Source organism: Saimiri boliviensis, chromosome 18 (assembly GCF_048565385.1).
Source record: "Saimiri boliviensis isolate mSaiBol1 chromosome 18, mSaiBol1.pri, whole genome shotgun sequence".
Taxonomy (NCBI): Eukaryota; Metazoa; Chordata; class Mammalia; order Primates; family Cebidae; genus Saimiri; species Saimiri boliviensis.
In genome coordinates this window covers 19,072,269-19,100,184 of record NC_133466.1, presented here as the reverse complement: position 1 = coordinate 19,100,184, position 27,916 = coordinate 19,072,269, and the positions used below count along the sequence as shown (strand labels likewise).

The window sequence follows — 27,916 nt, the reverse complement described above, 5'->3', positions numbered from 1 at the left end:
CCTCGAGACTCACCCCAAATGTTTCAGGAAGAAATCCAAACAATTTTTATTAGGAAATGACAACATGCAACTAGAATGTAAAATTAAGGAACTTACAATAAAGCAAGCTTCAGTGCAATCACTTCGGCAGTTGATGAATTCTATTAGCAAAGTCGTTCTGGCACTGGTTTCCAGGTGAGGTGTGATTAATCATGACTCCTGCAAGGCATTCATTCATCATTACTCAAGTAAATAAATATTTTTGCATCTTTAATTTTAATACCTAAATCAACCAGAAAGAAATTATTCTATTTACTTGGGGATGAGAGAATTCTGTAGAAATGGAAGGCCGTGTTGATTGACTAGGAGGGAATCCAGTACATCAGAAGCATAGCACAGGAATGGGAAGCAGAGATCACAGCTCTGACTCATGTCCTGATAAGAGATGGCCCAGGGCTCCCAGCATTTATGGAGCCGGACTCAGAACTCTGAGTAGGACTGTGGGTGAACCAGCAGTCGCCATGGAATATGATAGATTTTGATGCGATGTGACCTCATGTGATGTGGTGTAGCTGGAAGGGCCTCCTGGTACAGTGCTGGGCCCAGACATGAGGGTCAGGACTTGTCAGCTGAGTTAGACTGAGTCAACCATGCTGCCACCAAATATTGTGGGTGGGCTTTGTGTAGAGGATATCCTGGTCAGTGGTTCTCAGACTTGAGCATGTCAGAATGAACTGGTCTGCTGGATAAAAATGTGGATTTCAGACCAGGTGCAGTGGTTCACATCTGTACTCTCAGCACTTTGGGAGGCTGGGATGAGAGGATCACTTGAGGCCGGGAGTTAGAGACCAGCCTGGGCAGCATAGTGAGACCCTGTCTGTACAAAAGATTTTAAAATAAATTAGTTTGATATGGTGGTGCTTGCCTATAGTTCTAGCCACTTGGGAGACTGAGGCTGGAGAATCACTTGAGCCTAAAGCATTATAATTAGCTGTAATCACACTACTGCAGCCTGGGTAAGAGTGAGAACTTGCCTCAAAAAAATGAAGATTCTCTGGCCCAACTCCAGAAGTTCGGATTCAGTAAGGCAGGGATGGGACCCAGAAATCTGTATTTTTAAAACTTACTGTGTAGATTTCTGATGAGAAATCATAGTCTAGGACAGGCGTCCCCAAACTATGGCCCGCGGGCTGCATGCGGCCCCCTGAGGCCATTTATCCGGCCCCCGCCGCACTTCAGGAAGGGGCACCTCTTTCATTGGTGGTCAGTGAGAGGAGCACAGTATGTGGCGGCCCTCCAACGGTCTGAGGGACAGTGAACTGGTCACCTGTGTAAAAAGTTTGGGGACGCCTGGTCTAGGAGGTAAAGAAATAAATAAGAAATATATTCTACCTGGCAGGATGAACCATAATATATACAAAACAGTAAAATATGACCGCATAAGTACAAAGAAAGCATTTTGCCATTACTACCTTCTCTCAGTGGCTACACCATAGGTAAGTAAGTGCCCCACATGTTGTCTCCAATTTTCAGATGCTATTAAGATATTGCTAGTAAGATCTTACATTTATATTTTAATTCAAAAATTTCCATTTACTTTAACATACCTGTTGAGTGCATAACAGGCAGTTCTATCATAGTGAAAAAGGTATCATATCAGATACTAAAGAAAAAAACTGAATTCAAATCCCAGTTTCATTTCTGGCTTAATTTATCTTATTGACATGTGATAAAGCAACTCAATTTCTTTGACTAAAATCTTGGAATAATATTATCTATGGAAAATGATTGTTATAAGAATTAAGTGAAAAGCATATAAAAGCTCTGATGATGGTAGCTAGCATAAAGAGAAATCTCTGAATTTTATTTTTCTTTTTTTGGCTAGATGGATGAATGAACAGACACACACTAGGGTGGATGAGAAACTTTTTTGAAATTAAGTGAATGAAAATGTTGGCAAACATGATATGTTAGCTTTTAATTTAGTGACAAACATGATGAATTCTTTAATTATTTTGATCACCAATTACTTCCCCTTTCTCAATGTATTTTTACCCACTAGAATCACAAGTGAGATCTTTCTTTATTTCTAGCCTGCCTTCCTTTGATTTCTTACATAGCCTTGATGTAAATCATTGAAAAATCCCATTTAAACCATAGACCAGCAGAGCCTGGCAGCCTTTGGATTCAGTGCTGTTGAACCATACAGGAAAACTAATTCATTCATTTGGCTTTCATTTTGTATATCCTTCCCATCGTATTCACTACTTTTATTAATTTCTACAGCATGCTCTGTGAGTAGCTCCACAGAAGTTCGCAATTACGTGGAGCCGTCTTCCATGTTAACTCTTCAAATGGCTTCATTTATAGGCACAGCTGTCTCATTTCTACTTCACTAGAAGAGAGGCAGAACTGGCATTTCCTGTCTCACAGCCCATTTATTTTCAGACACGTGTTGCGGCATACATTAAATTCCATTTCTGTGGAGCTGTTATTGAGGTGTAGAACCATGCACAGTTGGATAGCACCATTCCCTCCAAAAGGGACAAGGATGAATAATGCAGAAGAAATGGACAGACGGAGGAAAAGGTAAATTTCCCAATCGGTGACATCCATCGCATGCTGTGGAAAAGAACAGGCTGTGTGAATCAGAGGTGGATGGTACTTGTGTATTTATAAACAATTTCACGCAGATCATTTGATAGTCTATGCTATGATGTAAGTATTAGAACAGTCCTGATTTTAGAGATGAGCAAACGGAAGCACAACAGGATTGTGTAAATTGCTCAAAGTCACAGAGTTGGCAAACTGCATGGCAGAAACTGGAAATCACTTTTATCTAACACCAAATCCCACATTTCTTCCAAAATGATCGTATTTCTCCATATTCAGATGTGACTCTAGGGTCAGCAGAGTCCTTAGGAAGAAGGGAAAGGGAGACATATCCAACACAAATGCAGTTTTTCCACATCAACCTGCATAATCTGACTTAAATAAACGCCCCCCCAACTTTTACATTATGCTCAAAGGCATTCTGTGGGTCTCACCTTCTTAATTTATTGCTAATTGGTAACCACAGGAGATTTGCTCTTTCAGATGGTCACTGTTACCTTCTTTCTTTTGTCACAGTCAACTGACACTACCAAAGCAGTCAGTATTGGGGATCATTGGCTTTAGCCTCACTTGGTTGAATTCCTTTGTACCTGAATGCTCTGAAGTTCATTAGGTTGCAGCAATGGCTTTATACAGAGGCATTGTTGCAGACAACTGAAATTTTACTTAGTGCATAATAGCGTTAGCCTAAGTAAACTTCGAATAATCTCTAGTTCAAAGAATTCTACATTTAAAATGCCCACACACATAACCCTCCCTCATGAAAAGGCTAGAATAGATGCATTATTATCTTTTAATGCATCCAAACAACACTTAAGTGCCGAAATAGAAACATGATCACGCAAAGGACTGCATGTCCTGCAGCCTTGTGTAAATCTCAAGGGATCTTGTCTACCTTATTTTATCGTGGTCTAGAAAGGTCCTTATGTAAGTAAACTACAGACTTCTCTGTCCTCAGCGGAGGATCCTTTACTGAGTGTTTGATTAAGCACCCTAAATACATTTTCCAGGCTCAAGAAACCGCTGAACCCACCAGGTATAATGAGCTCAAGGATTCTGGGATCAAGATGAAACCTCAAACACGTGGGAAACGCAACGAATGCTGACATTTGTAGAAAAGGAAATTCCTCTTCCTCCTCCCCTTCCCCCTCCCCTGCTCTCTCCCTCTCCCCCCCTCCCCCTTCTCCTTCCCCCCTTCCTCTTCTTCCTTTTCTTCCTCCTCTCCTCACACTACTCCCTATGCCCAGAGTGGAGGACGCATTTTGGGACCTTTCACTTCCAGCCTCTCTCCCCACCCACTTCTGCTCCTCTCCCACCATTTCTTAACTCCTCCACAAGACAGAAGTTGCTAGTTGTCAGAAATGGGGATGACTGTAGGCACATTATACTATACCTTAAGGAGTATCCATGAGAGCTCTCTGCTTTTTCTTCCTACTTTCTGTATTTATGTAGTAAGCAGACACTGGCAACGCCTGACTTTCCAGAATCCATTCTCCCTCTTTCTGTCAATCTCTTCCTTTTTTCCTTCTGAGCACGCAATCGAACACAGTAGTTCCCACATACTTTCAAGGAATATGTTCCAAACCCTCACACTTGAAACCACAGGTAGTACAAATCCTAGATCCGTGATGCTTTTACCTGTACATATATATCTACAATAAAGTTTGTTTTATAAATTAAGCACAATAAGAGTTTAACAACAATAACTAACAATCAATTATAACAATATGCCAGCCTCACTGCTCTTGGCTTGGGACCACTAGGACATAAAAGAAGGCTTACTTGAGCACAAGCCCTGCAATACCCCAACAGTCACCTAGAAGGCTACGAGGTGACTCACAGATGGGGAGCATGTATGGCGTGGGTCACCAGGAGAAAGGGGTGATGCAGACCCCGGGCAAGGTGCAGTGAGATGGCATAAGATTTCATCACACTACTCAGAATGGCACGCAATTTAAAACTTAGGAATTGTTCATTTCTGAAATTTTCCATTTAATATGTATGGACAGCAGTTAACCATAGGTAACTGAAACCACAGAAAGCAAAATTTCATATTAGCAGATACTACTGTAGTATTGGATCCAGAAGAAAAGAAGTCCTTTCTTTGACTTAGCTAATGAGTCTGCATTGAAAGCAAGTAATAAATGGTCACTTTCTTCTCCTTTTCTCACAACGAATCCTTGAGTTTGCCATTTTTTTCAATCCAACATCCATCAAGGAGAAGTTCTAAGTGTCAAAGTTGTTTCCACTCATTCCTGAGACTTCAGTTGGTACCTTTAAAATATGCACAAACCTTCCAATCTTCATTATAGTTACCCTGCTTAATTCTACTCAATCACTGAGCCAACTGCTAATTGTAAAGTTCCAAAATGAAGGAAAATGAATATATCATGCAACTTCCCTAAAAGATATTGAAAGCAAATTCACATGCATCTTGAGAATGGCCTTTCAATTTCAATATTTCCACATTCATTTTACTTAATGGGTATTACCCATGTCATCACTTCTTCAATAATTTTAATTTTCATTTATATTTTTATTTGGGGGGTACATGTGATAATTTAATACATTCATATAATTTTTAAAAATCAAATAGCATAAGTGGGATATCTACCACTTTAAGTATTTGTCTTTTCTTTATGCTAGAAACATTCATTCTCTTCTAGTTATTTTGAAATCTACAGTAGATTATTGTAATCTGTAGCCACCCTACTGACCTACCAAATGCTAGATCTTATGTTTTTATCAGGCTGTATATTTGGACCCATTCGACAACCTCTCTTAATCTTCCCATTTCCCCTACCCTTCCTGGCCTTTGGTAACCATATGTCATATGTGATCCTCCAGTTTTTTGAGAATTTCTATCATAAAGGAATTTTGAATTTTATTAAATGCATTTTCAACATCAACTGAAATGATTATATGCTTTTGTTCCTGATTCTGTGAGTGTGATGTATCACATTTATCAATCTGCATATGTTGAACCATCCTTGCACCCTGAAATGAATTCCACCTGACCACGGAGACTGCTCTTTTTAATGTGCTGTTGAATTCGGTCTGCTAGTATTTTGTTAATAATGTTTGCATCTATGTTCATCAGTGTCACTGGCCTGCAGTTTCCTTTTTTGTTTTTTCTTGTCTGGTTTGGGTATGAGGGGAATGCTGACCTCATAGAATGCGTTTAGAAGTATTTCTTCCTCTTCAATGTTTTTGAAGAATTTGAGTAGAATTGTTATTAGTCCTTTAAATATTTTGTAAATTTTAGCAGTGAAGCCCTCAGGTCCTGGACTTTTCCTTGATGGGAGAGTTTTTATTACAACTTCAGTCTTGTTACTCATTATCTGTTTGGTGAAGTTTTCTATTTCTTCATGGTTCAATCTTGTTAAGAAGTATGTGTACAGGAATTTATTTAGTTCCTCTAGGTTTTACAATTTATTGGTACATAGTTGTTCATAATATTCTCTGATGATTATTTGTGTTTCTATCATCTCATTCATAAGGTCTCCTTTTTCATTTCTGATTTAATTTCTTTGGCTATTCTCTCTTTTTTTTTTTTCTTAGTCTAGCTAAAGGTATGTCAATTTTGTTTATCTTTCCAAACAATCAACTTTTCATTTCACTGATCTTCATTATTTTTTTTGTCTCAATTTTATTTCTGCTCTAATCTTTATTGTTTCTTTCCCTCTACTAATTTGGGGTTTGGTTTATCTTACTCTTCTAGTTCTTTGACATGTATTATTGGGTTGATTACTTGAAGTCTTTCTACTTGTTTAATATTGGTGTTTATTGCTATAGTTTTCCTTTAGCACTGCTTTTGCTGTATCACATAGGTTTTGGCATGTTGTATTTTCATTTTTGTTTGTTTCAAGAAATTTTTAAAATTTTCTTCTTAATTTATTGACTTTGTCATTCACGAGCATGTGGTTTAATTTCCATGCGTTTGTTAGTTTTCTGAGGTCCTTCTGGTTATTGATTTCTTGACTAATTTGACTGTAGGTAGATAAGATACTTGATAAGATTTCTGCCTTTTTTAATTTGTTGGGATTTGTTTTGTGGCCTAAGATATGGTGTATTCTGGTGAATGTTTCATGTGCCGATGAAAAGAATGTTTATTCTGCAGCAGATGGGTGAACTGTTTTATAAATGTCAGGCCTCTTTGGTCTAGTGTGTAGTTTAACTCCACGGGGCTTGCTGATTTTCTGTCTAGATAATTCTGTCCATTACTAAGAGTGGGGTGTTGAAATTTTCGACTATTATTGTATTTCAATCTATCACTCCCTTTAGATTTATTAATATTTGCTTTATATACTTGGGAACTCCAATATTGGGTCCATAGATATTTATAATTGTTACATACTTTTGCTTAATTGACACCTTTATCATTATATGGTGACGTTCTTAGTCTCTTTTTATAGTCTTTAATTGTGATCTATTTTATACAATGTAAGTATAGCTACTTTTTTGGTTTCCAGTTACATGAAATATTTTTCTCCATCCCTTTACTTTCAATCTCTGTGTCTTCATAGGTATGGTGAGTTTCTTGTAGGCAACATATATGTGGGCCTTGTTTCCTTACTATTCAGCCACTCTATGCCTTTTAATTTAACAAAAGTGAGTCCATTTACATTCAGTGTTATTTTTTATAAATAAAGACTTACGATTGCCATTTCTTGCTTTTTTTCTGTTTATTTTGAGATCTCTCTCTCTCTCTCTCTCTCTCTCTCTCTCTCTCTCTCTCTCTCCCTCCCTCTCTCCCTCCCTCCCTCCCTCTCTTTTTCTCTTTCTCTCTCTCTCCTTGTTTCTTACTGTCTTCCTTTGTGGTTAAGTGATTTCTTTTTCCTGTGGTAGTATGCTTTATTTTGTTTCCTTTTTTTTTTTTTATTTTTTATTTTTGCAGTGAATCTACTATAGGTTTCTGCATCGTGGTTACCATGAGGCTTACCAATAACATTTTATCATTTTATAACAAGTTAGTTTTAAAAGACGACAACTTAAATTATGAATAATAGAAACAAAGAAATATGAAAAATGTGCACTATTTAAACTTAATCCTCCCATATTTTTAGTTTCTATGATTTAACTATGTTTATGTTACCTACCTTTTAACAGGTTGTCATAACTAGTATTGTTTTTGACGATTTGTCTTTTGAGCTTTATACTAAAGTTATGAGTGAATTGCCACCACAATTATAGTATTTGATTATCCTGGGTTTGTCTGTGAACTAGTTTAACCAGTAGGTTTTATACTTTTTGAAAAGTTGTCTTCTGCACATTAGTGTATTTTTCTTTCAAATTGAAGAACACCTTTTAGCATTTCTTGTAAGATGGGTATGCTGATGACACATTCTCTCAGCTTTTGTTTGTCTGGGAAAGACCTTATCTCTCCTTTATATTTGAAGGATATTTTTGTTGATACAGCATTTTTGGGTGACAGGATGTTCTTCTTTCAGCACTTTGAAAATGTTGTTCTACTAACATTCTTCACAGAATTAAAATACATTACTTTAAAATTCATGTGGAACCAAAAAATAGCCTGAATAGCCAAGACAATCCTGAGCAAGAAGAACAAAGCTAGAGGCATCATATTAACCAACTTCAAACTATACTGTAGGGCTACAGTAACCAAAACAGTATGGTCTCCTCCAAAGCTTTTTTTCATCAACTTTACCTTAAGTAATAGTGCTATTGTGTCTCACCTGTGATGCTTAAAAAAAGATCCTGAGACAAAGTCTTAGGTGCAGCACTTTATTTGGGACATGCTTATCCTAGACAGCAGAAATGAAAGATACAGAAAGTACAACAAGGTACCAGACAAATTCAATATGACAATATTTTTCAAACTGGTGCTTTGTGTTTGATCTCCTGGATTCTTTGAAGGTTCCCAGACTCCAGTTGTCTAGCCATGGGCAAAACAAAAACAGCATTTATTGGCCATTTTTCTCTGAAATCGGAACATAAGACAAAAGCTCATATACCATGCCCAAAACTTTTTCATCAGCACAAACTAAAACTGTACTCATTAAACCATAACTCTCATTATCCCCTCTCCCAAGCCCTTCATAGACTATTCTACTTCCTATCTCTATGAATTTGACTTCTAGCCACTTAATGTAAGTATAATCATACATTTTTTCTTCTCTATCTGACTTCTATTCAATGGAATATTAAAAGTTCTAAAAAAGAAAATAAAACTGGAAGTGAAGAATTAAATTTATCTGTTCACAGATAATAGGATTATGTATTTAGAAAATCCTGAAAATCCACACAAAACTGTTGAGTGGTAATATATACATAACAGTGTGAGTGTACTTAATGCCACTGAAATTGTACACTTAAAAATGGTTAGAATAGTAGATTTTACATGATGTCTATTTTACCACTGGTTTTCATTTTTCTTAAGAATTGAGAAAAATGCCAGCTCAATAGTCATAAGCCACTATCAGAGGTTGTAAGGAGCACATTTGGCCTAGCAGCTCTGTTTGAGGCTGTAACACCTGATAAACTCGTGGCTATGTGAGTGCAGGCAAGGGAAAGAAAGTTTTAACTCCAAGAGTCAGGAAATCCATCATGGAGGTATCATAAGCTAGAGACCTTGAGGACAGAAGGAATTTCCACAGTGGAGGGTGGGAAGCAGATTATTCCAGGCTTTCCAACTGCAGATGCAAAGACATTGTCTCTTCTGCCTTGAGAATATTGAAATCTTTATTTGATTATATTTTGGACCTACTCTGAATAGCTGCTAAGGCAATGTTCATTCTTAGAATTGCTGACTAGTTAGAAGAAGCCCCCAACTACAGAGAATATTTGGCATTTAGGAAGAAAGAGGTGTCCAGTGAAATCCAGGGTCTCCCCTACTCCCATTCAAGGCCATCTGAAAGTATCTCCCCCTTCTTTTCAAGTTCATTGAAATGTATTTAAGAAACCTGAAATTTCCAAGTCCATCAGCCTATTGAAACAAAACAGCTATAATTGTAAAATTGAAATCCTCTTAAGATTTTCAATCTTTAGAATTAAAGATTTTATTACAAAATATAGTGTATTAAATCACATATGTCAAAATACTACAAACATATATTTCATATTAGCCATCAGTCAACAACACAAAATTTCCTATCATTTTCCCTAGTGCCCATTTTTTCAGACCTTTTCTTAATCTATGTTTCTTGTCTGAGACCAAATAGAAATGAATCAAAAGCCCTTTCAGTGTTCACAGACTGAGTTTCCACGCATCCCTGTAGCATCCTTATCAGTAGCTTTGCCCAGAGTACACACTTCTGTGGCTCTTTCTTACGAGCAACCTCATTTTTCCATATATTACAGAAATGAAGAATTCCTGTAACCCCATCAGGTTCCTTACATGGACCCAAGTCAAAAAGTGTAATCCCAGTGTCAGTCTCTTGGCTGTCTGAAGGGTAATACGCTGAATCGTCACCCGTGCTGTAATTGTGTTAGCTCTTTAGTAAATTACATTCAAGGATAAAGAGGACAGAGTTACCTACTGACAAACGACATTCTCCTTTTTCTACAAGGTACTGAATAACACCATAGAGCGCAAATCATCATACACCCTCTATAACAAATATATAATGAGCATGCATAAAGAAAAAAAATTAGCTCCAAAGAGTATCATGTTTTTTCAACAGAAAGTGGAAAGATGCTTCAGAACAGTAAGCACAGGTTTTAGACTCTGAAATCTTTTAGCAGCATGATGTTTTTGAATACCTGATCTAGGTTTTGATTCTGCTAGCTACACATATTTTTTTGGCCTTTGGTCTTGCATTAAAACACCAGTAGCAAATAATGTTAGAAGAACTGGGAATAGAGAAAGGAATATTTTTATTTACATTACTTTTTAAATTATGCATATATAAAGAACGTTGCTTGTGGCATAACTGACTCTTTGCAACAACCTAATAAAGTCATCATTATTACCCTCATGGTACAGCACAAGCTGTGAGGTGCTGTGAAACTTGCTTACTATCAGCCTCTGAAGAGATGAAAAGAAGATTCATACAAGATCTGTTTAAATCCAGTAGCCTTTGACACGTCAAACTTCAGAACACATTGGATTTACCGGTATAAAATTGCCTTAGAGTTTGTAATTTCATGAAAGCAAAAATTCAAGTTTTCCTTAAGAATAAATTTAGCATTTATGCCTTGACTTGCTTATTAAATAATATGAAGATGTTTGTTATGGATACTTGACCTCCTAATGTTTAGTTTTGTTTAGTAAACATCAAAATAAAATATGTATTAATACAAACCTAAGATATTTTATTTAATTGGATTACTAATAGTTCACTAACATACTGTAGGTATTTTTCTTTTCTATAAATGTTTTATATTCCAGACTATTTAAAAGTTAAGCAATCAGATCCTTTAAAGGGCGTAAGTCATATTTTCAAACCAACAAAATAGTAAATTTCAAATGAAGGTCAGATGGAATACGGAAGATGAAATAAAGACTAAGATTTACAAGAATGGAGTTCTTCTGCCACCTTGTGGCTGTTCTGTGTTATAACCAGAGCTACATTAAAATATTCAGAAAATTTTTTGATTGGGGATTTTTTAAATAAATGTCTTGACTTATTTTTATTTTCAAATGATAGAATACTCGGTTGTTCTCAAATATGGAGCCCAACGCAGTCACCATGAAAACATATTCGCGGGACCCATTCCTTTGATATTTTGATCAGGGATATGTGGAGACATCCTGTTGTATTTTAGCAATTATCCCAGTTGATAATGAAAGCACAGATGGATAATGATGTATCTAGTTGCTTCTAGAATAACGTGTCAAAGCTTGAAAGGTTTTTATAAGTAATCAGTGTCCTCCTCTTTCTCAATCCACAGCTTAACTTCAGCCAGTCTCTCCTTAGCCAGGTGTGGCCGCGTGGCTGTGCTCTGGCCAATGGAATCTGGCCGAGGTCTTTACTGAATGTGGTTTCATGTTTCTATTTTTTTCTTCCTGAATATCATGGCTAATTTTGGTATTGGTGACGACCTCTTTCTTGAAACTTTCTCTTCTGTTGGATTTAATTAGATTTTTCTCTCCTTTTCTCCTATGAAACAAATGGAACATTATTAGAGTAAAAGTCAAAGGATTTCACTTCACTGTAGCCAAACTGGCCTCCCTGATTCTCCTGCAAAACCTCACACATGTTCCCTTAGCATCTTCTACAATCTAACGTCACTGGCTGCAGCACTCTTTCCTGTGATATACATATGGGACCTACCCCACCTCTTTCAAGTCTTTGTTCAAATATTTGTTTCTCACTGACCACCATATTTAGAAATGCAACTTCTACCAACAAACTCCTTATCATTTTTATCTTGCTTTATTTTTTACAGCAGTTATGACATTCTAACATATGCCATAATTTTAATACTTATTGTGTTTATTGTCTTTTTTACAAGAGAATATAAAATCCACGAGGGCAAGGGTTTTGTTTACTTCACTGCTGTGTGCTCTGAAACAAACAAACAAAAAATCTGCCCGGCACGTTGTAGGTGCTCAAAAAATATTTGTCCAATTACTGAATGAAAGAATTATGACTCCTGTTGGTTAAAGAAACCTATGGGACAGTGTTTAGCCTCACAAGTATTCAGACACACAAATTAACACAAAGTATCATTTTTTCTACAATATTAGAAAAATTAGTCAAGTTATATGACCGTTCAATATAATTTCGAAAGCAAGTGAAAATTCAGTGAATTACATTCTCATATGTTTTTGTTAAATTAGGAGTTATTTTTAAGTCAGTTTGCATAGTCATTAAAATTTCATAACCTTTGACCCAGTAATGCCAGTTTAGAACCTGTATTGCAATGAAAAAAAAGAAATCTAGGCCGGGTTGCGGTGGCTCGCGCCTGTAATCCCAGCAGAGTGGCTTGAATCCAGGAGGTGGAGATTGCAGTGAGCCAAGATTGCACCATTGCACTCCAGCCTGGTTGACAGAGCGAGACTCTGTCTCAAAAAATAAAAAATAAAAATAATAAAAATTTAAAAATAAAAAATAAAAAAAGATAACCATAGGTTCCATGTGGCCATTTACTGCACTATTATTAATAATGATAATAAACTGAAAGAAACTACATGTTTAAGAATTTAAAACAGTAAATTAAATTATGTTAACTCTGTGCAGTGAACTATTTTGCAACCATTATAATCACAAAAACTGTACTAGAACCTGAGAAAATGTTTACGGAGCATTCTGTATTACAATGAAATTTTAAACTATGTAACTACACAGTTTTTACAGGTATGCAGAAAAAGGCCCTAAAGAACGCAAAAATTAGAATTATTGTACATGAGCAATAAATTAAATGTTATTTTTGTCTTCATTTTCCAAATGTTCCCATTTATCATCATAGTTTTGCAACTGTTTAGTATTTGAAAGGAAAAAAAAAATTGTCTTATTCCCAAGCGCTTAACCTTCACCTGAAGTGAATTTATTCTACGTTCCAAAAGGTGATTATTCCTTGCTTTTATTGTATTCATCAAGAACAATTTACATCTCTGTGGAAATAGCTTTAGTTAGAGTCATTAGATTTAGTTAAGTCTTTAGTTAGATTTACTTACATGAAATGAGACTTTTATCTAATAAATTCAGGCTGAATTTAACACTAATTCAAGAATTAAAGTGCTCTTCAACTACCTGCCTGGGTTTAGCTTATAACTGGTTTTATAGATATGATTAGGTCCATCATCCTGCCACATTTTAATAAGTAGGACTGTCTGTAACTGTCTTTTACACACATCTGTGCCCATCAATTCATAGCACACTCCCCAGGAATTAATGGGAAACAGCCAGGAGAACAAAGGATTAGACATAGGAATTCAAGGCTGGAAACGACCTCCTCAAAAACTGGCTTCCCCGCCCTCGATAACCAAACCGACCTCAGCCCTCACCGGATCTCGTTTCCTATCACCTTGCTTCATCGATCCTTCCGTACCAGCTCTCACTCAGGCCAGCCTGTAGCTTCCGTCTGCTGTGGCCTGACGAACTGTTGAGATAGGTTTTTTTCCCATGTGCCTTGCTCAGCAACGATTCTGGTCGTGTGGCTCTTGGATCCACACTTTTGGATTTTGCTGTGTTTGGATTTTGGCTATGGCCTAGTCCTACTATTACAGGACTTTTTAGTTCAGCTACGAGCCGGGGCCTTGTCACACCGCCATGAAATATTAGGCTCGCAGACACTTTCAAGGGTGAGAAAAATGGAATTTATTGGGCAAAAAGGAAAAAAGAAAAACAGGGACTCTCAGCAGAGCGAGAGTCCTACGGTGCTTCCGCCTCACAGACTGAATCCCAGGTTCCACCCAGAAAGAGGAGGGGCCAGGCTCCTCCTCACTGCAAACAGCGGAACTGGCGTGGCTCCACCCCAGTGCGCACTCCTCCCAGTGTGCAGGCCCCTGAAGTTTCTCTGGGGACCCCTTTCCACTTGGCTGTCTCACCACCCTTCCTGACCACTGTGAGAGGTAGTGCCCGCCCTCGCATCGTCTCCCGTGTTCCCAACTCTCTGCCGCCCTGCCACTCCCCATACAATACTGACAGTGATGGCATTAACTTTTGGGGTCATAATATTAACTCCTCGGTGTGAAAAGAAGTCAGATCAACCCTTTGTTGATTCTCTTCCTTGTAAAGCTGAATATTCACATGATAAAAACAAAAACAAAAGACAAAGAACTTAAGAAAGCAGCATGACATTGTGGGCTCACTGGCTACCTGTGTGACTGTCAACCAGTTACCTAATCTCACTGCACCATCTGTAGCATTGAGATAATGCCAACTTCGTGAGGTTGTTGTAATAAATAAATGAGTATATGATACATGCCTAATAAATGTTAGCTGCTGCATATTATAATTATTCTACAACAGATACTCATTTTATCCTAATTCTGTGTATTCAGTCTCCAGCAGATTGTCCAAATCCCATAGTACTCCATCTAAGTAGATTTTTCAAATATCTTTAACTGACCATTTTCTTCTTGTTTAGTCCCCTCGTATGGTCCCTTTCATTGGCTTCCTTTTGACATCTTTTTTTTCTTTTCCCTTTAAACTAGCAAAGATTTTATAACATATATTTAAACAGGATCCAAATACCTCTGATATGTTTTGGCTGTGTCCCCATCCAAATCTTATCTTGAATTGTAGCTCCTGTAATCGCCACATGTCAGGGGAGGGACCCAGTGGGAGGTAACTGAATCATGAGTATCGGGTTTTCCCGTGCTTACCTCCTGATAGTGAATACATCTCATGAGATCCAATGGATTTTTAAAGGGCAGTTCCCCTGCACACGCTCTCTTGCCTGCCACCATGTAAGATGTGCCTCTGCTCCTCCTTCACTTTCTGCATGATCGTGAGACCTCACTAGCCATGTGGAACTCTGAGTCCATTATACCTCTTCTTTTAAGAAAATTACCCAGTCTCAGGTATTTCTTCATAGCAGTATGAAAATGGACTAAAACAATCTTTAGAATATTCAACCCATCTTTACTTAATTCTCTGAATTTTGAACTTTCATAGATTTCTATCTGTTCTTTGCCTGAAACAAAACTCCAAATAAATAACTCTGTGTGCCAAAATTTCTGCTCAAAGGACATTCTAGAATATAGTATGTTCAATTTTTAAGCACTTACAAATACCTTAAATGGTCACAATTTATGGTGGAGGGTCTCAAGGAAAACTCTTTTTAGAAACCATTCTTTTCTACTTTCATGTTCTTAAGGGTGAGGAATAATGTTCTTTTCTGCTTTCTCTGCATGAGACAATTACACAAAAAGACAACCTTTGTTTCTTAGAAATTTTGTAATTTTTGTGTCTTTAGTTTCTTTACAGCCTTCTGTTTTTCCCACACAAAGCATCTTTAATCATCTGTGACACTGATTGCTTTTGCAACCCATCTTCCTGGATTCTATAAACAGAGACACATGTTTTAAACTACCAAAATCTCACTGTTCAAAATATCTCATTTTTCAAGGCAAGAAAATAAAACAAAAAGTTCTTTCCCAAACTCGAAACTTTTCTATTTGGCTGTATAGACACCTAAGGGCTTTCTGATTGTTCTTAGTCCATGACTTTCTAGCTATCCATCTGACCTTCAGCTTCTCCATCAATCCAACTGGTTCATTATTTTATTGCCAAAATCATCTTCTTAAAATTTAAACTTGATCATTTTACTTTCGGAGGAAAAACCTCCATATGCTCTTCAGTAGCAATAGAACAAAGGCCAATTTACTTTATATAATCCTATTCACTAGCCATTTCTTTCCTAAAGCCCCTTCTTCCTCACATCCCTGTTACCCCTTCTCTGGTCTTATTCCTTAGCTCCTTCCCAGTCTCCTCCTCTTCCTTCTAGACCTATGAATGTAGACATGTTCCACAAGTATGTCCTCAACCTTCTGCTTTTTTCTGTATATAGCCTCTTCCCAGAGAGCTCAAATGTTTCCAAGTTGTCCCTGATAACTACCTCCAAATACCACCTTGAGCAGTGCTACCCAACAGAAATATGTGAGCTACAAGCAGAAACTACATATGTAGTTTTAAATTTTCCAGTAGCCACATTTGAAAGGGAGAAGTGAATGAACTTAATTTTAATCATATACTTAACTGAATATATTCAAAATATAATGATTTCAACATGTAGGTAATATTCTTAAATTGACACATTTTACATTTTTTAACTGTTTGAGAGGTGGATGTACATTATACCTATAGTACATCCCAGTTAGGATTAGCCACATTTTCTTAGCCAGTCTTCAATGGCCACATGTGCCCAGTGGCTACCATGTTCAACACTGCGGATCTAAGGCCCTAAACAGTTTCTCAAAGTGTGCCTTTGGTAACCCACTCAACATCTGCCCAGGAATGCCCTCCCAGCACTTCAACCTCCAAGTCTAAAATGAAATACATTTCCCTCCTACATTCCCTAATGCCTTACAGAAGCACCAACTCCCCTTCCTGACTTCCTTGTAGCAACCAATAGTCCCAGCAATACACCAATACTTGGGTTCTATAACTATTCAAATATTGAGGAAGCAGAAGAAATCTTTTAGGTCATCCTATCCAACCTCTAGGATTTTCCTCTACAGAGGAGTTCCTGTAGCTTCTGCAAGTCTCCCAAGATTGTAGGCAAAATGTGCCTACCTGGATTTTTCTGGCGAAAAAAAAAATATATATATATATATATATATATATATATATATATATATATATATATCTTTAGCTTTAAATAAAAATTTAAACACCATGATCCAGGCTCAGCCCTTCCTCTCCTCTTTTTTTTTTTTTTAATTGTGCTTTAGGTTCTGGGGTACATGTGCAGATTGTGCTGGATTGTTGCACAGGTACACACATGGCAATATGGTTTGCTGCCTCAATTCCCCCGTCACCCACATCTGGCATTTCTCCCCATGTTATCCCTCCCTGGCTTGCCCCTCCCTTGGCCCCCACAACAGACCCCAGAGTGTGATGCTCCCCTCCCTGTATCCATGTGTTCTCATTGTTCTACAGCCGCCTATGAGTGAGAACATGCAGTGTTTGATTTTCTGTTCTTGTGTCAGTTTGCTAAGAATTATGGTTTCCAGATTCATCCAGGTCCCTACAAAGGACACAAACTCATCACTTTTTAGGGCTACATAGTATTCCATGGTGTATATGTGCCACGTTTTCCTTGTCCAGTCTATTATCAATGGGCATTTGGGTTGGTTCCAGGTCTTTGCTATTGTAAACAGTGCTGCTATGAACAGACATGCATGCGTCTTATACAGAATGATTTATAATCCTTTGGGTGTATATTCAGTAATAGGATTGCAGGGTTAAATGGAATTTCTATGTCTAGGTCCTTGAGTAAGTGCCACACTGTCTTCCACAATGGTTGAACTAATTTACACTCACACCAACAGTGTAAGAGTGTTCCTATTTCTCCACATCTTCTCCAGCATCTGTTGTCTCCAGATTTTTTAATGATCACCATTCTAACTGGCATGAGGTGGTATCTCAATGTGGTTTTAATTTGCATTTCTCTAATGATCAGTGATGATGAGCATTTTTTCATATGTTTGTTGGCCTCATATACATCTTCTTTTGAAAAGTGTCTGTTCATATCCTTTATCCACTTTTGGATGGGTTTGTTTTTTTCTTGTAAATCTGTTTTAGTTCTTTGTAGATTCTGGATATTAGCCCTTTGTCAGATGGGTAGATTGCAAAAATTTTTCCCCATTCTCTTGGTTGCTGGTTCACTCTAATGATTGTTTCTTTTGCTGTGCAGAAGCTCTAGAGTTTAATTTGGTCCCATTTGTCTATTTTGGTTTTTGTTGCCAATGCTTTTGGTGTTTTAGACATGAAGTCCTTGCCCACGCCTATGTCCTGAATGGTTTTGCCTAGGTTTTGTCCTGGGGTTTTTATGGTGTTAGGTCTTATGTTTAAGTCTTTAATCCATCTGGAGTTAATTTTCGTGTAAGGTGTCAAAAAGGGGTCCAGTTTCTACTTTCTACACACTGCTAGCCAATTTTCCGAACACCATTTATTAAACAGGGAATCATTTCCCCATTGCTTTTGTCAAGTTTGTCAAAGATCAAATGATTGTAGATATGTGGCATTGCCTCCAGGGCCTCTGTTCTGTTCCATTGGTCTATATCCCTGTTTTGGTACCAATACCATGCTGTTTTGATTACTATAGCCTTGTAGTGTCATTTGAAATCAGGTAGTGTGACGCCTCCAGCTTTGTTCTTTTTGCTTAGGATTGTCTTGTCTATGCAGGCTCTCTTTTGGTTCTATATGAATTAAGGTGTTTTTTTTTTCCAGTTCTGTGAAGAAGTTCATTGGTAGCTTGATGGGGATAGCACTGAATCTATAAATTACTTTGGGCAGTATGGCCATTTTCATGATATTGATTCTTCCTAACCATGAGCATGGAATGTTTCTCCATCTGTTTGTGTCCTCTTTTATTTCCTTGAGCAGCAGTTTGTAGTTCCCCTTGAAAAGGTCCTTTACATCCTTTGTTAGTTGTATTCCTAGGTATTTTATTCTCCTTGTAGCAATTGTCAAAGGGAGTTTGCTCATGATTTGGCTCTCTGTTAGTCTGTTATTGATGTATAGAAATGCTTGTAATTTCTGCACATTGATTTTATATCTAGAGACTTTGCTGAAGTTGCTTATCAGTTTAAGGAGACTCTGGGCTGAGATGATAGGGTCTTATAAATATACAATCATGTCATCTGCAAATACAGACTATTTGATGTCCTCTTTTCCTAACTGAATACGCTTTACTCTTTTTTTCTTGCCTAATTGCTCTGGCAATAACTTCCAATACTATATTGAATAGGAGTAGTGAGAGGGTATCCTGTCTAGTGCTGGATTTCAAAGGGAACACTTCCAGTTTTTGCCCATTCAGTATAATATTGGCTGCAGTTTGTCATAAATAGCTTTTATTGTTTTGAGATACATTTCTCTGACACCTAGTTTATTGAGAGTTTTCAGCATAAAGGGCTGTTGAATTTTGTCAAAGGCCTTCTCTGCATCTATTGAAATAATCATGTGGTTTTTGTGTTTGGTTCTGTTTATGTGGTGGATTATGTTTATAGACTTGCATATGCTGAACCAGCCTTGCATCTTTGTTTTGTGCAGAGTTGCTGGGCAGGTACTTTTAAGTCTGCTGCAGCAGAACTCATAACCGCCTCTTTTCCCAGGTGCTCTGTCCTAGGACGGTCAGCTTTATTTATAAGTTCCTGTCATGCTGCTGCCTTTTATCATAGATGGCCTGCCCCACACGGAGTAATGTAGTCACAGTCTGCCAGCAGAGGCATTGCTGAGCTGCCACAGGCTCTGCCCAGCTGCTGGGTGAACTGCCTCGGTAGTGGCAGACTGCTTCGGTAGTGGTGGTCGCCCTTCCCCTCACTGAGCTGGACCGTCCTGGGTCCCGCTGCACTTGCTGTGAAACTGTCAATCTAGAGTGCTTCAGATTGCTTGTTTTGTAGGGGTGGTACCCACTGAGCCAGATCGCCTGGCCCCCATCTCTGCCCACTCCCTTTCAGTTGAATGGGCAGCTCTGCCTCCCAGGCTTTCCAGGCACCAGTTGAAATGGCCACCCAGATTTGTGTGAGTTTCTGTGTGCCAAACCAGCACTGGCTGAAACCACCGTGCTCAAAACTCATTGCACTTTTTGGCCGGGGAATCTCCTGGTCTGTGGGCAGTGAAAATTTGTTAGGAAATGTGGGCACTCACCCTCTGTGTTTTTCTTGCTGGGAACTGCACTCTGGAGCTGTTCCTATTCAGCCATCTTGGATCCTCCCCAACTCTTCTCTCTTCTGTAATGACCACACACAATTTATTACCAAATCCTGATCATTCAACTTTCCAGATCTCTCTAATGCAAACCTACTTCTCCCTTCCCACTGCCACTGACTTAAGATCATGTCCCTATTTCTTGAAGTGCTTTAGCTATTAGAGCAAGGAACTCTGCCAGGGATCAATGGGACCAGTCTGCTACTAGCAAGAGCAGCTATAGCTTGATCACACATGAATACCCATGACAGATTCAGCTAGACCAAAAAGATTAGAAAACAGAATCAAAACCAGGTCAGTAGGAAGACGAACTCTGACTAGTGCTGCAGCCACACTATATACCAAGTGATGTCTAAGCCATTGAAGAGGTCATGTCTGACACACCACTGGGGTCCTTGGTTTGTATATCTCAGTGTTCTGAGAAGAGGATAAATGAGTTGTTTTGTTTTGTTTTGTTGTTTTAAGGAACCTCGGCATTTTCCTGTTCAGGTACCTGGGGCACACCTGACCCTCCTCTGCTGTGCTTGCACCCATGCCAAATAAATTGGTTCTCATTTGCACAAGATATTTTCCGGTATCCTCAGATTGAACTGGGGAGGTATTTTAGGAAAGCATTCTCTGGCTCTGAGTAGAGATCGTTTCCCTCCAGAGTTTGACGATTCCTCCAAGCCTCTGCCTTTTTGAGATCTGGTAACAGATCTCTGTAGGTTAGACTTTGTTAAGGCTATAGTAATAGCCTTAACAAATGACATAGTCTCAATTCTTGACCCTTTCACTGGATTTCATTCCCCATTGCATTCTCCAAATTTCTCCTAATATCCTCCTTTAAACATATAATAGAACTCCCCTTCTTTATATTCTTTTTGATTTATATTCTTTAAGCTCTTGGATATATGTGTAGAACATGCTGGTTTGTTACACAAGTATGTAACCCCATGTGCCATGGTGGTTTGCTGCACCCATCAACCCGTCATCTATATTAGGTATTGTTCCTAATGCTATCTTCCCTTAGCCCCCCACCTCCCGATAGGCCCTGGTATGTGATGTTCCCCTCCATGTGTCCATGTGTTCTCATTGTTCAGCCTCCACTTATGAGTGAGGACGTGTGATGTTTGGTTTTCTGTTCCTGTGTTAGTTTGCTAAGAATCATGGTTTCCAGCTTCATCAATATCCCTGCAAAGGACATAAACTCACCCCTTTATATGGCTGCATAGTATTCCATGATGTGTATATGCAACATTTTCTTAATCCAGACTATCATTGATGGGTATATGGGTTGGTTCCAAGACTTTGCTATTGTGAACAGTGCCACAATAAACATACATGTGCATGTGTCTTTATAGTAGAATGATTTATAATCATTTGAGTAGATACCCAATAATGGGATTGCTGGGTCAAACGGTATTTTTGATTCTAGATTCTTGAGAAATCACACACTATCTTCCATGATGGTTGCACTAATTTACACTCCCACCAACAGTGTGAAAGCATTCCTATTTCTCCACATCCTCTCCAGCATCTGCTGTTTCCTGACTTTTTAATGATCACCATTCTAAATGGCATGAGATGGTATCTCAATGTGGTTTTGATTTGCATTTCTCTAATGACCAGATGATGAGCTTTTTTTCACGTTTGTTGGCTGCATAAATGTCTTCTTTAGAAAAGTGTCTGTTGATGTCCTTCACCCACTTTTTGATGGGGTTGCTTGACCTTTTCTTGTGAATTTGCTTAAGTTCCTTGTAGGTTCTGGATATTAGCCCTTCATCAGATGAATACATTGCAAACATTCTCTCCCATTCTGTAGGTTGTCTATTCACTCTAATGATAGTTTCTTTTGTTGTACAAAAGCTCTTTAGTTTAATTAGATCCCATTTGTCTATTTTGGCTTTTGTTGCCATTGCTTTTGGTGTTTTAGTCATGAAGTCTTTGCCTATGCCTATGTCCTGAATGGTATTGCCTAGGTTTCCTTCTAGAGTGTTTATGGTTTTAGTTCTTATGTTCACGTCTCTAATCCATCTTGAGTTAATTTTTGTATAAGGTGGAAGGAATGGGTCCAGTTTCATTTTTCTGCATATGGCTAGTCAGTTTTCCCAACACTATTGATTAAATGGGGAATCATTTCTCCATTGCTTGTTTTTTTTTCAGGTTTGTCAAAGATCAGATGGTTGTTGATGTGTGGCATTATTTCTGAGGCCTCTGTTCTGTTCCATTAGTCTATATGTCTGTATTGGTACCAGTACCATGCTGTTTTGGTTACTGTAGGCTTGCAGCATTGTTTGAAATCAGGTAGCATGATACCCCTGGATTTGTTCTTTTTGCTTAGGATTGTCTTGTCTATATGGGCTCCTTTTTGGTTCCATATGAAATTTAAAGTAGTTGTTTTGTTTTGATTTGTTTTGTTTTCCCTAATTCTGTGAAGAAAGTCAATGGTAGCTTGATGAGGATAGCACTGAATCTATAAATTACTTTTGGCAGTACAGCCATTTTCACAATACTGGTTCTTCCAATCCATGAGCATGTAATATTTTTCCTTTGTTTGTGTCCTCTCTTATTTCCTTGAGTGGTTTGTAGTCCTCCTTCAAGAGGTCCTTTATACCCCTTGTAAGTTGTATTCCTAGGTATTTTATTCTCTTTGTAGCCATTGTGAATGGGAGTTCACTCATGATTCAGCTCTCTGTCTGTTATTGGTATTAGGAATGCTTGTGATTTTTGTACATTGATTTTGTATCCTGAGACTTTGCTGAAGTTGCTTATCAGCTTAAAGAGATTTGGGGCTGAAACAATGGGGTTTTCTAAATATAAAATTTTGCTATTGTTTCTCTAGTGCTTTAATTGTGATGTTAGGGTGTCAATTTTAGATCTTTCCCACTTTCTCCTGTGGATATTTAGTGCTATAAATTTCCCTCTAAACACTGCTTTAGCTGTGTCCCAGATATTCTGGTACATTTTGTCATTGTTCTCATTGATTTCAAAAAACTTATTTATTTCTGCCTTAATTTTTTTATTTACCCATTAGTCACTTAGGAGCAGGTTGTTCAGTTTCCATGTGGTGGTGTGGTTTTAAGTGAGTTTCTTAATCCTCAGTTCTAATTATTATTGCATTCTGGTCTGAGAGACTGTATGATTTCCATTCTTTTGCATTTGCTGAGGAGTGTGTTACTCCCAATTATGTGGTCAATATTAGAATAAGTGAGATGTGGTGCTGAGAAGAATGTATATTCTGTTGATTTGGGGTGGAGAGTTCTGTAGATATCTATTAGGTCTGCTTGATCCAAATCTGAGTTCAAGTCCTGGATATCCTTGTTAATTGTCTGTCTCATTGATCTGTCTAATATTGACAGTGGGGTGTTAAAGTCTCCCACTGTTATTGTGTGGAAGAATAAGTCTTTTTGTGGTCTCTAAGAACTCACTTTATGAATCTGGATGCTCCTGTGTTGGATCCATATATATTTGGGATAGTTAGCTCTTCTTGTTGCATTGATCCCTACTATTATGTAATATTCTTCTTTGTCTTTTTTGATCTTTATTGGTTTAAAGTCTGTTTATTAGAGACTAGGATTGCAACCCCTGCTTTTTTTTTCCATTTGCTTAGAAAATCTTCCTCCAACGTTTTAATTTGAGCCTATGTGTGTCTTTGCCTATGTGAGATGGGTCTCCTGAATACATCACACCAATGCGTCTTGAATCTTTATCCAATTTGCCAGTCTGTGTATTTTAATTGGGACATTTAGCCTTTTTTTTTTTAAGGTTAATATTGTTGTGCATAAATTTGATCCTTTCATTATGATGCTAGCTGTTTATTTTTTTCATTAGTTGATGCAGTTTCTTCATAGTGTTGATGGTCTTTACAATTTGCTATGTTTTTGTAGTGGCTAGTACTGGTTTTTCCTTTCCATATTTAGTGCTTCCTTCAGGAGCTCTTGTAATGCAGGCCTGGTGGTGACAAAAACTCTCAGCATTTGCTTGTCTGTAAAGGATTTTATTTCTCCTTTGCTTATGAAGCTTAGTTTTGCTGGATATGAAATTCTGGGTTGAAAATTCTTTTCTTTAAGAATGTTGAATATTGGCCCCCACTCTATTCTGGCTTGTAGAATTTCTGGTTAGAGATCCACTGTTATTCTGATGGGCTCCCCTTTGTGTATAACCTGACCTTTCTCATTGTATGCCCTTAACTTTTTTTTTCATTTCAACCCTGGTGAATCTATTGATTATGTGTCTTGGGGCTGCTCTTCTCAAGGAGTATCTTCGTGGTGTTCTCTGTATTTCCTGAATTTGAATGTTGGCCTGCCTTGCTAGATTGGGGAAGTTCTCCTAGATAATATCCTAAAGAGCATTTTCCAACTTAGCTCCATTCCCCCCATCACTTTCTTGTACACCATTCAAAAATAGGTTTACTCTGGGAATAGTTTCACATATTCCCATATTTTTTGAAGGCTTTGTTTATTCCTTTACATTATTTTTCTCTAATCTTGTCTTCACATTTTATTTCATTAAGTTGATCTTCAATCTCTAATATCCTTTCTTCAGCTTGATTGATTTGGCTATTGACACTTACGTATGCTTCATGAAGTTCCCGTGCTATTTTTCAGCTCCTTTAGGTCATTTATGTTCTTCTTTTAACAGGTTATTCTAGTTAGCAGTTCCTCAAACCTTTCTTCAAGTTCTTAGCTTCCTTGCATTGGGTTAGAACATACTCCTTTAACTCAGAGGAGTTTGTTATTACCAACTTTCTGAAGCCTACTTTTGTCAATTCATCAAACTCATTCTTTGTTCCAGTTTTGTTCCCTTGCTGGAGAGGAGTTGTGATCCTTTGGAGGAGAAAAGATATACTGGTTTTTGAAATTTTCAGTCTTTTGTGCTGGTTTTTCCTCATCTTCATGGATTTGTCTACCTTTTTCTGTAAATTTTTGTCAATAAATCTAGGGAAAATGAACAGTTATTTGGAAAATTAAACAAATTTATTTTTAATTTCAAGCTAAAGGATTATAATTTGAAATTCTTTGCACCTGTGATTCCTCCAAAACAGTTGGAAGGAGGGATCTTTGTTGCTCTAATCTTTTTCTGGGTATGCTCTATAAGGTAATGATGAGGTTCTCTAGATTCTGAAGTCAAACTCTGGACTCTAGAGGGGAATCTGAAATTTTCAATGTTTGCTAATAAATAACATAAATACAATCACTCAGTCTTATTTCCTAGCAACAGCAGAAAAGGCATCTGGTATATGCCTTGCCCTTAGTAGTTCCACAATACCCCTCATATGTGAAAAATTATTATTTTATGTGTTTTGGAATATTGCTAATGAGCTACAGATAAGGCAGAGAGTCTTAATGAAAAGAAAAAATAAAATAGTGCATAAATAACTAAAATAACACAAATTATCATTTCTTTCTGTAAATCTTTGTACATTTTAGGGAAATCTATGTTTGCAGAAATTTGGAGGAAAAATCAAAATGAAACAAGGTTTTCAGATGTTCATCAGAGTGTCACAGGTAAGGTTCTCTGGAAGTACACATGGAGGTGGGATTTGAGGCCACAGCCTATGACAGGAAGGGAGGGGTAGCTGGATTGTGCAGAAGTCACTCTAGGATGCAGGTTCCTCTGAGATGATTCATGTGCTTTCTTTCCTCAGAAAATAATACATTGGAAAAACTTTGGAGACATTGTTTTTTGTCGGTTGGCTGGTTTTTGTTTTTGTTTTTGTTTTTGTTTTTGTTTTGAGATGGAGTCTTGGCTCTGTTGCCCAGTCTAGTTTAGGGTGCAGTGGTGCAATCTCCACTCACTGCAACCTCCACCTCCCAGGTACAAGCAATTCTCCTGCCTCAGCCTCCCAGATAGCTGTGATTACAGACTTACGCCACCATGCCCAGCTAATTTTTTTTTTTTTTTTTTTAGAGATGGGGTTTAGCCATATTGGCCAGGTTAATCTCGAACTCCTGACCTCAGGTCATCTATGTTGGCCTCTCAAAGTGGGAGACATTGTTTTTAAAAAGTTAAAGCATATAAAATTAAACAGCTAGATAGGAGGAATAGGTTCTAGTGTTCTAGACTGCTGTAGGATAACCGTATTATATACAGTGTTATTACATACTGTATTATATACAGTGTTCTAGACTGCTGTAGGATAACTGTAACTATATACAATATAGTTTCAAATGACTAAAAGAAGGACATTGAATGTTCCCAGTATGAAGCAATTATAAATGCTTAATGATGAATATGCTAATTACCCTGATCTAAGTATTATACATTATATGTATCAAAATATTAATATGTGCCACACAAACATGTGGAGTTATTGTGTGTCAATTTAAAAAAGAAAAAAAGTTCGGATGGATCCTTCAAATGTTCTCATTCAGCTCTCATAAGTGACATTTATTAAAAGCTTTTTATTAAAAAGGAAACTTTTTATGCTACGCTTTTTATGAATTATGATTGTGACAAAGATCCTGTGCCTGAACAAACTTTGGTCAGGCTCATGAATGTTCTCCTAGGCCTATCTGTGCACTTTCTCATAAAGCCCGGTTTTAGCAAGAACCCTGCTAACTTTAGCAAGAACCTTCCATCCTTGGTACATCAGGTCCCTAATCCTCCACCATCCCTCAGATGATATCTGATCATCCTGGTCTATCTTCAGCAAGAATCTAGTTAGTTCAGTTTTACCAAATCCTGCTTACTCCTGATATTATTTCTTAGTAATTTTTCATGCATGACCCTTACCTTGCACCTTGGCTATAAATTCCCTTTTGCCCATACATGTATTTGGAATTAAGCCCAATCTTCCTTCCCACTGCAAAATCCCACTGCAATGGTCCCTATATTATAATGGTGCTGGATATATTTCCTATTATTTAAAGAATAATAGTACTTTAAAGTGTCATTATTTTTTTCTTTAACCATTGGTAGGAAATACACCAAAATGCTAACATTGGCTGTAGATAATTTTCTTGCTACTGTGTACTTTTCTTCTTTTATTTTTTTTTAAGAGTCCTGCTCTGTCACCCAGGCTGGAGTGCAATGGTGCAATCTTGGCTCACTGCAGCCTCCACTTCCTAAGTTCAAGAGATTCTCCTGCCTCAGCCTCCCGAGAAGCTGAGATTACAGGCACCTACCACCGTGCCCAGCTAATTTTTGTATTTTACTAGAGACAGGGTTTCCCCATGTTGGCCAGGCTGGTCTCAAACACCTGACCTCAGGTGATCCGCCCTCAGCCTTCCAAAGTGCTGGGATTACAGGCATGAGCCACTGTGCCTGGCCAACTTTTCCAAATTTCTTGTAGTGAGGAGATAATAACTTTATCATGGGGGAAAAAAGCAAGTCCTTCAAATGCTTATAATTTTAAAATATATTTAAAATATAAAATAACGAACCTGTTGGAGCCATTAACCTTGGGTAGCTGAGACATGTACTTTTCAAGGAGAGAGAAAGAATTAAACAGTTGACATAACTTTAGGCCTCCCTGAAACTCAGGTTGCAGGAGGAGGCAGTACAGGTCGCGGAGAGGGACAGCGAACAGCGGTATTTGGAGCAGAGGAGGGGCCTCCAGTACGATGGCTAGTTCAAGGTTCTTTCAGGGATTCTCAGAATTTCTGAAAATGGAAATACCTTTTCATCTGGAGCACTTTTGAAAGGGACTTCAATCTGTCTTTCCTCCGTGCAGGGGGCTTTCCAAGCATATCATATGAAAATTACAACAGTGGCCTCTGACTGAGAGTCCTGTTAGCACCCCTTTCCCCATGAGTCATTCAGGTGTTCATCACACCCACAGACCATCCACTCACACCACCATCTCCCACCATCAAAATTATTTGTACGAGCGTGACTAGAGCCCTGCTGGATTCTCTCCTCATCCTCTGAGAGCATGTCTCTTAGAAACCACACCAAGCAGGGTGTGAACCATCCAACTCCAAGCAAAGCCTGTGCTGCCGCAGTTCTGCCTCATGGACTCATAGGCTGTCACCAGTGGTCACAGAATTAGTCAGCCGGAACTTGACAGGACTGGGGGAAGTTTTCCAGGCCTCCTCTCATCTCTCAGTTCCAAA

The 27,916-nt window shown here is 38.0% G+C and overlaps 2 protein-coding genes and 1 long non-coding RNA gene across 7 annotated transcripts in view; all 3 read right to left on the bottom strand.

Moving 5' to 3' along the window:
• Nucleotides 1-3,773, bottom strand: part of LOC141582056 (uncharacterized) — a 237,752-nt gene extending 233,979 nt beyond the window's left edge. Inside the window, exon 1 of the long non-coding RNA XR_012514900.1 lies at nucleotides 97-3,773. This is a non-coding gene — a long non-coding RNA (uncharacterized LOC141582056). The remainder of the gene's footprint in view (nucleotides 1-96) is intronic.
• A 4,550-nt stretch (nucleotides 3,774-8,323) lies between these two features.
• MRPL39 (mitochondrial ribosomal protein L39) overlaps nucleotides 8,324-27,916 on the bottom strand; it is a 198,719-nt gene continuing 179,126 nt past the window's right edge. For 2 of the 5 annotated variants that reach the window (XM_074389438.1, XM_074389444.1), the window contains one exon: nucleotides 8,324-11,654. In XM_074389438.1, coding sequence (XP_074245539.1) covers nucleotides 11,468-11,654 — 187 coding nt within the window. In that variant the 3' untranslated portion in view covers nucleotides 8,324-11,467. Of the gene's footprint in view, nucleotides 11,655-19,817; nucleotides 19,901-27,916 lie in introns of all 5 variants that reach the window. The other 3 variants (XM_074389442.1, XM_074389441.1, XM_074389443.1) reach the window with 3 other exon arrangements.
• The window catches only part of LOC141582055 (putative uncharacterized protein encoded by LINC00158), a 38,094-nt gene continuing 30,007 nt past the window's right edge, over nucleotides 19,830-27,916 (bottom strand). The window contains exon 2 of the mRNA XM_074389445.1: nucleotides 19,830-27,916. This exon is cut by the window's right edge and continues 27,999 nt beyond it. The gene's annotated coding sequence lies outside the window, so the exon portion shown is untranslated.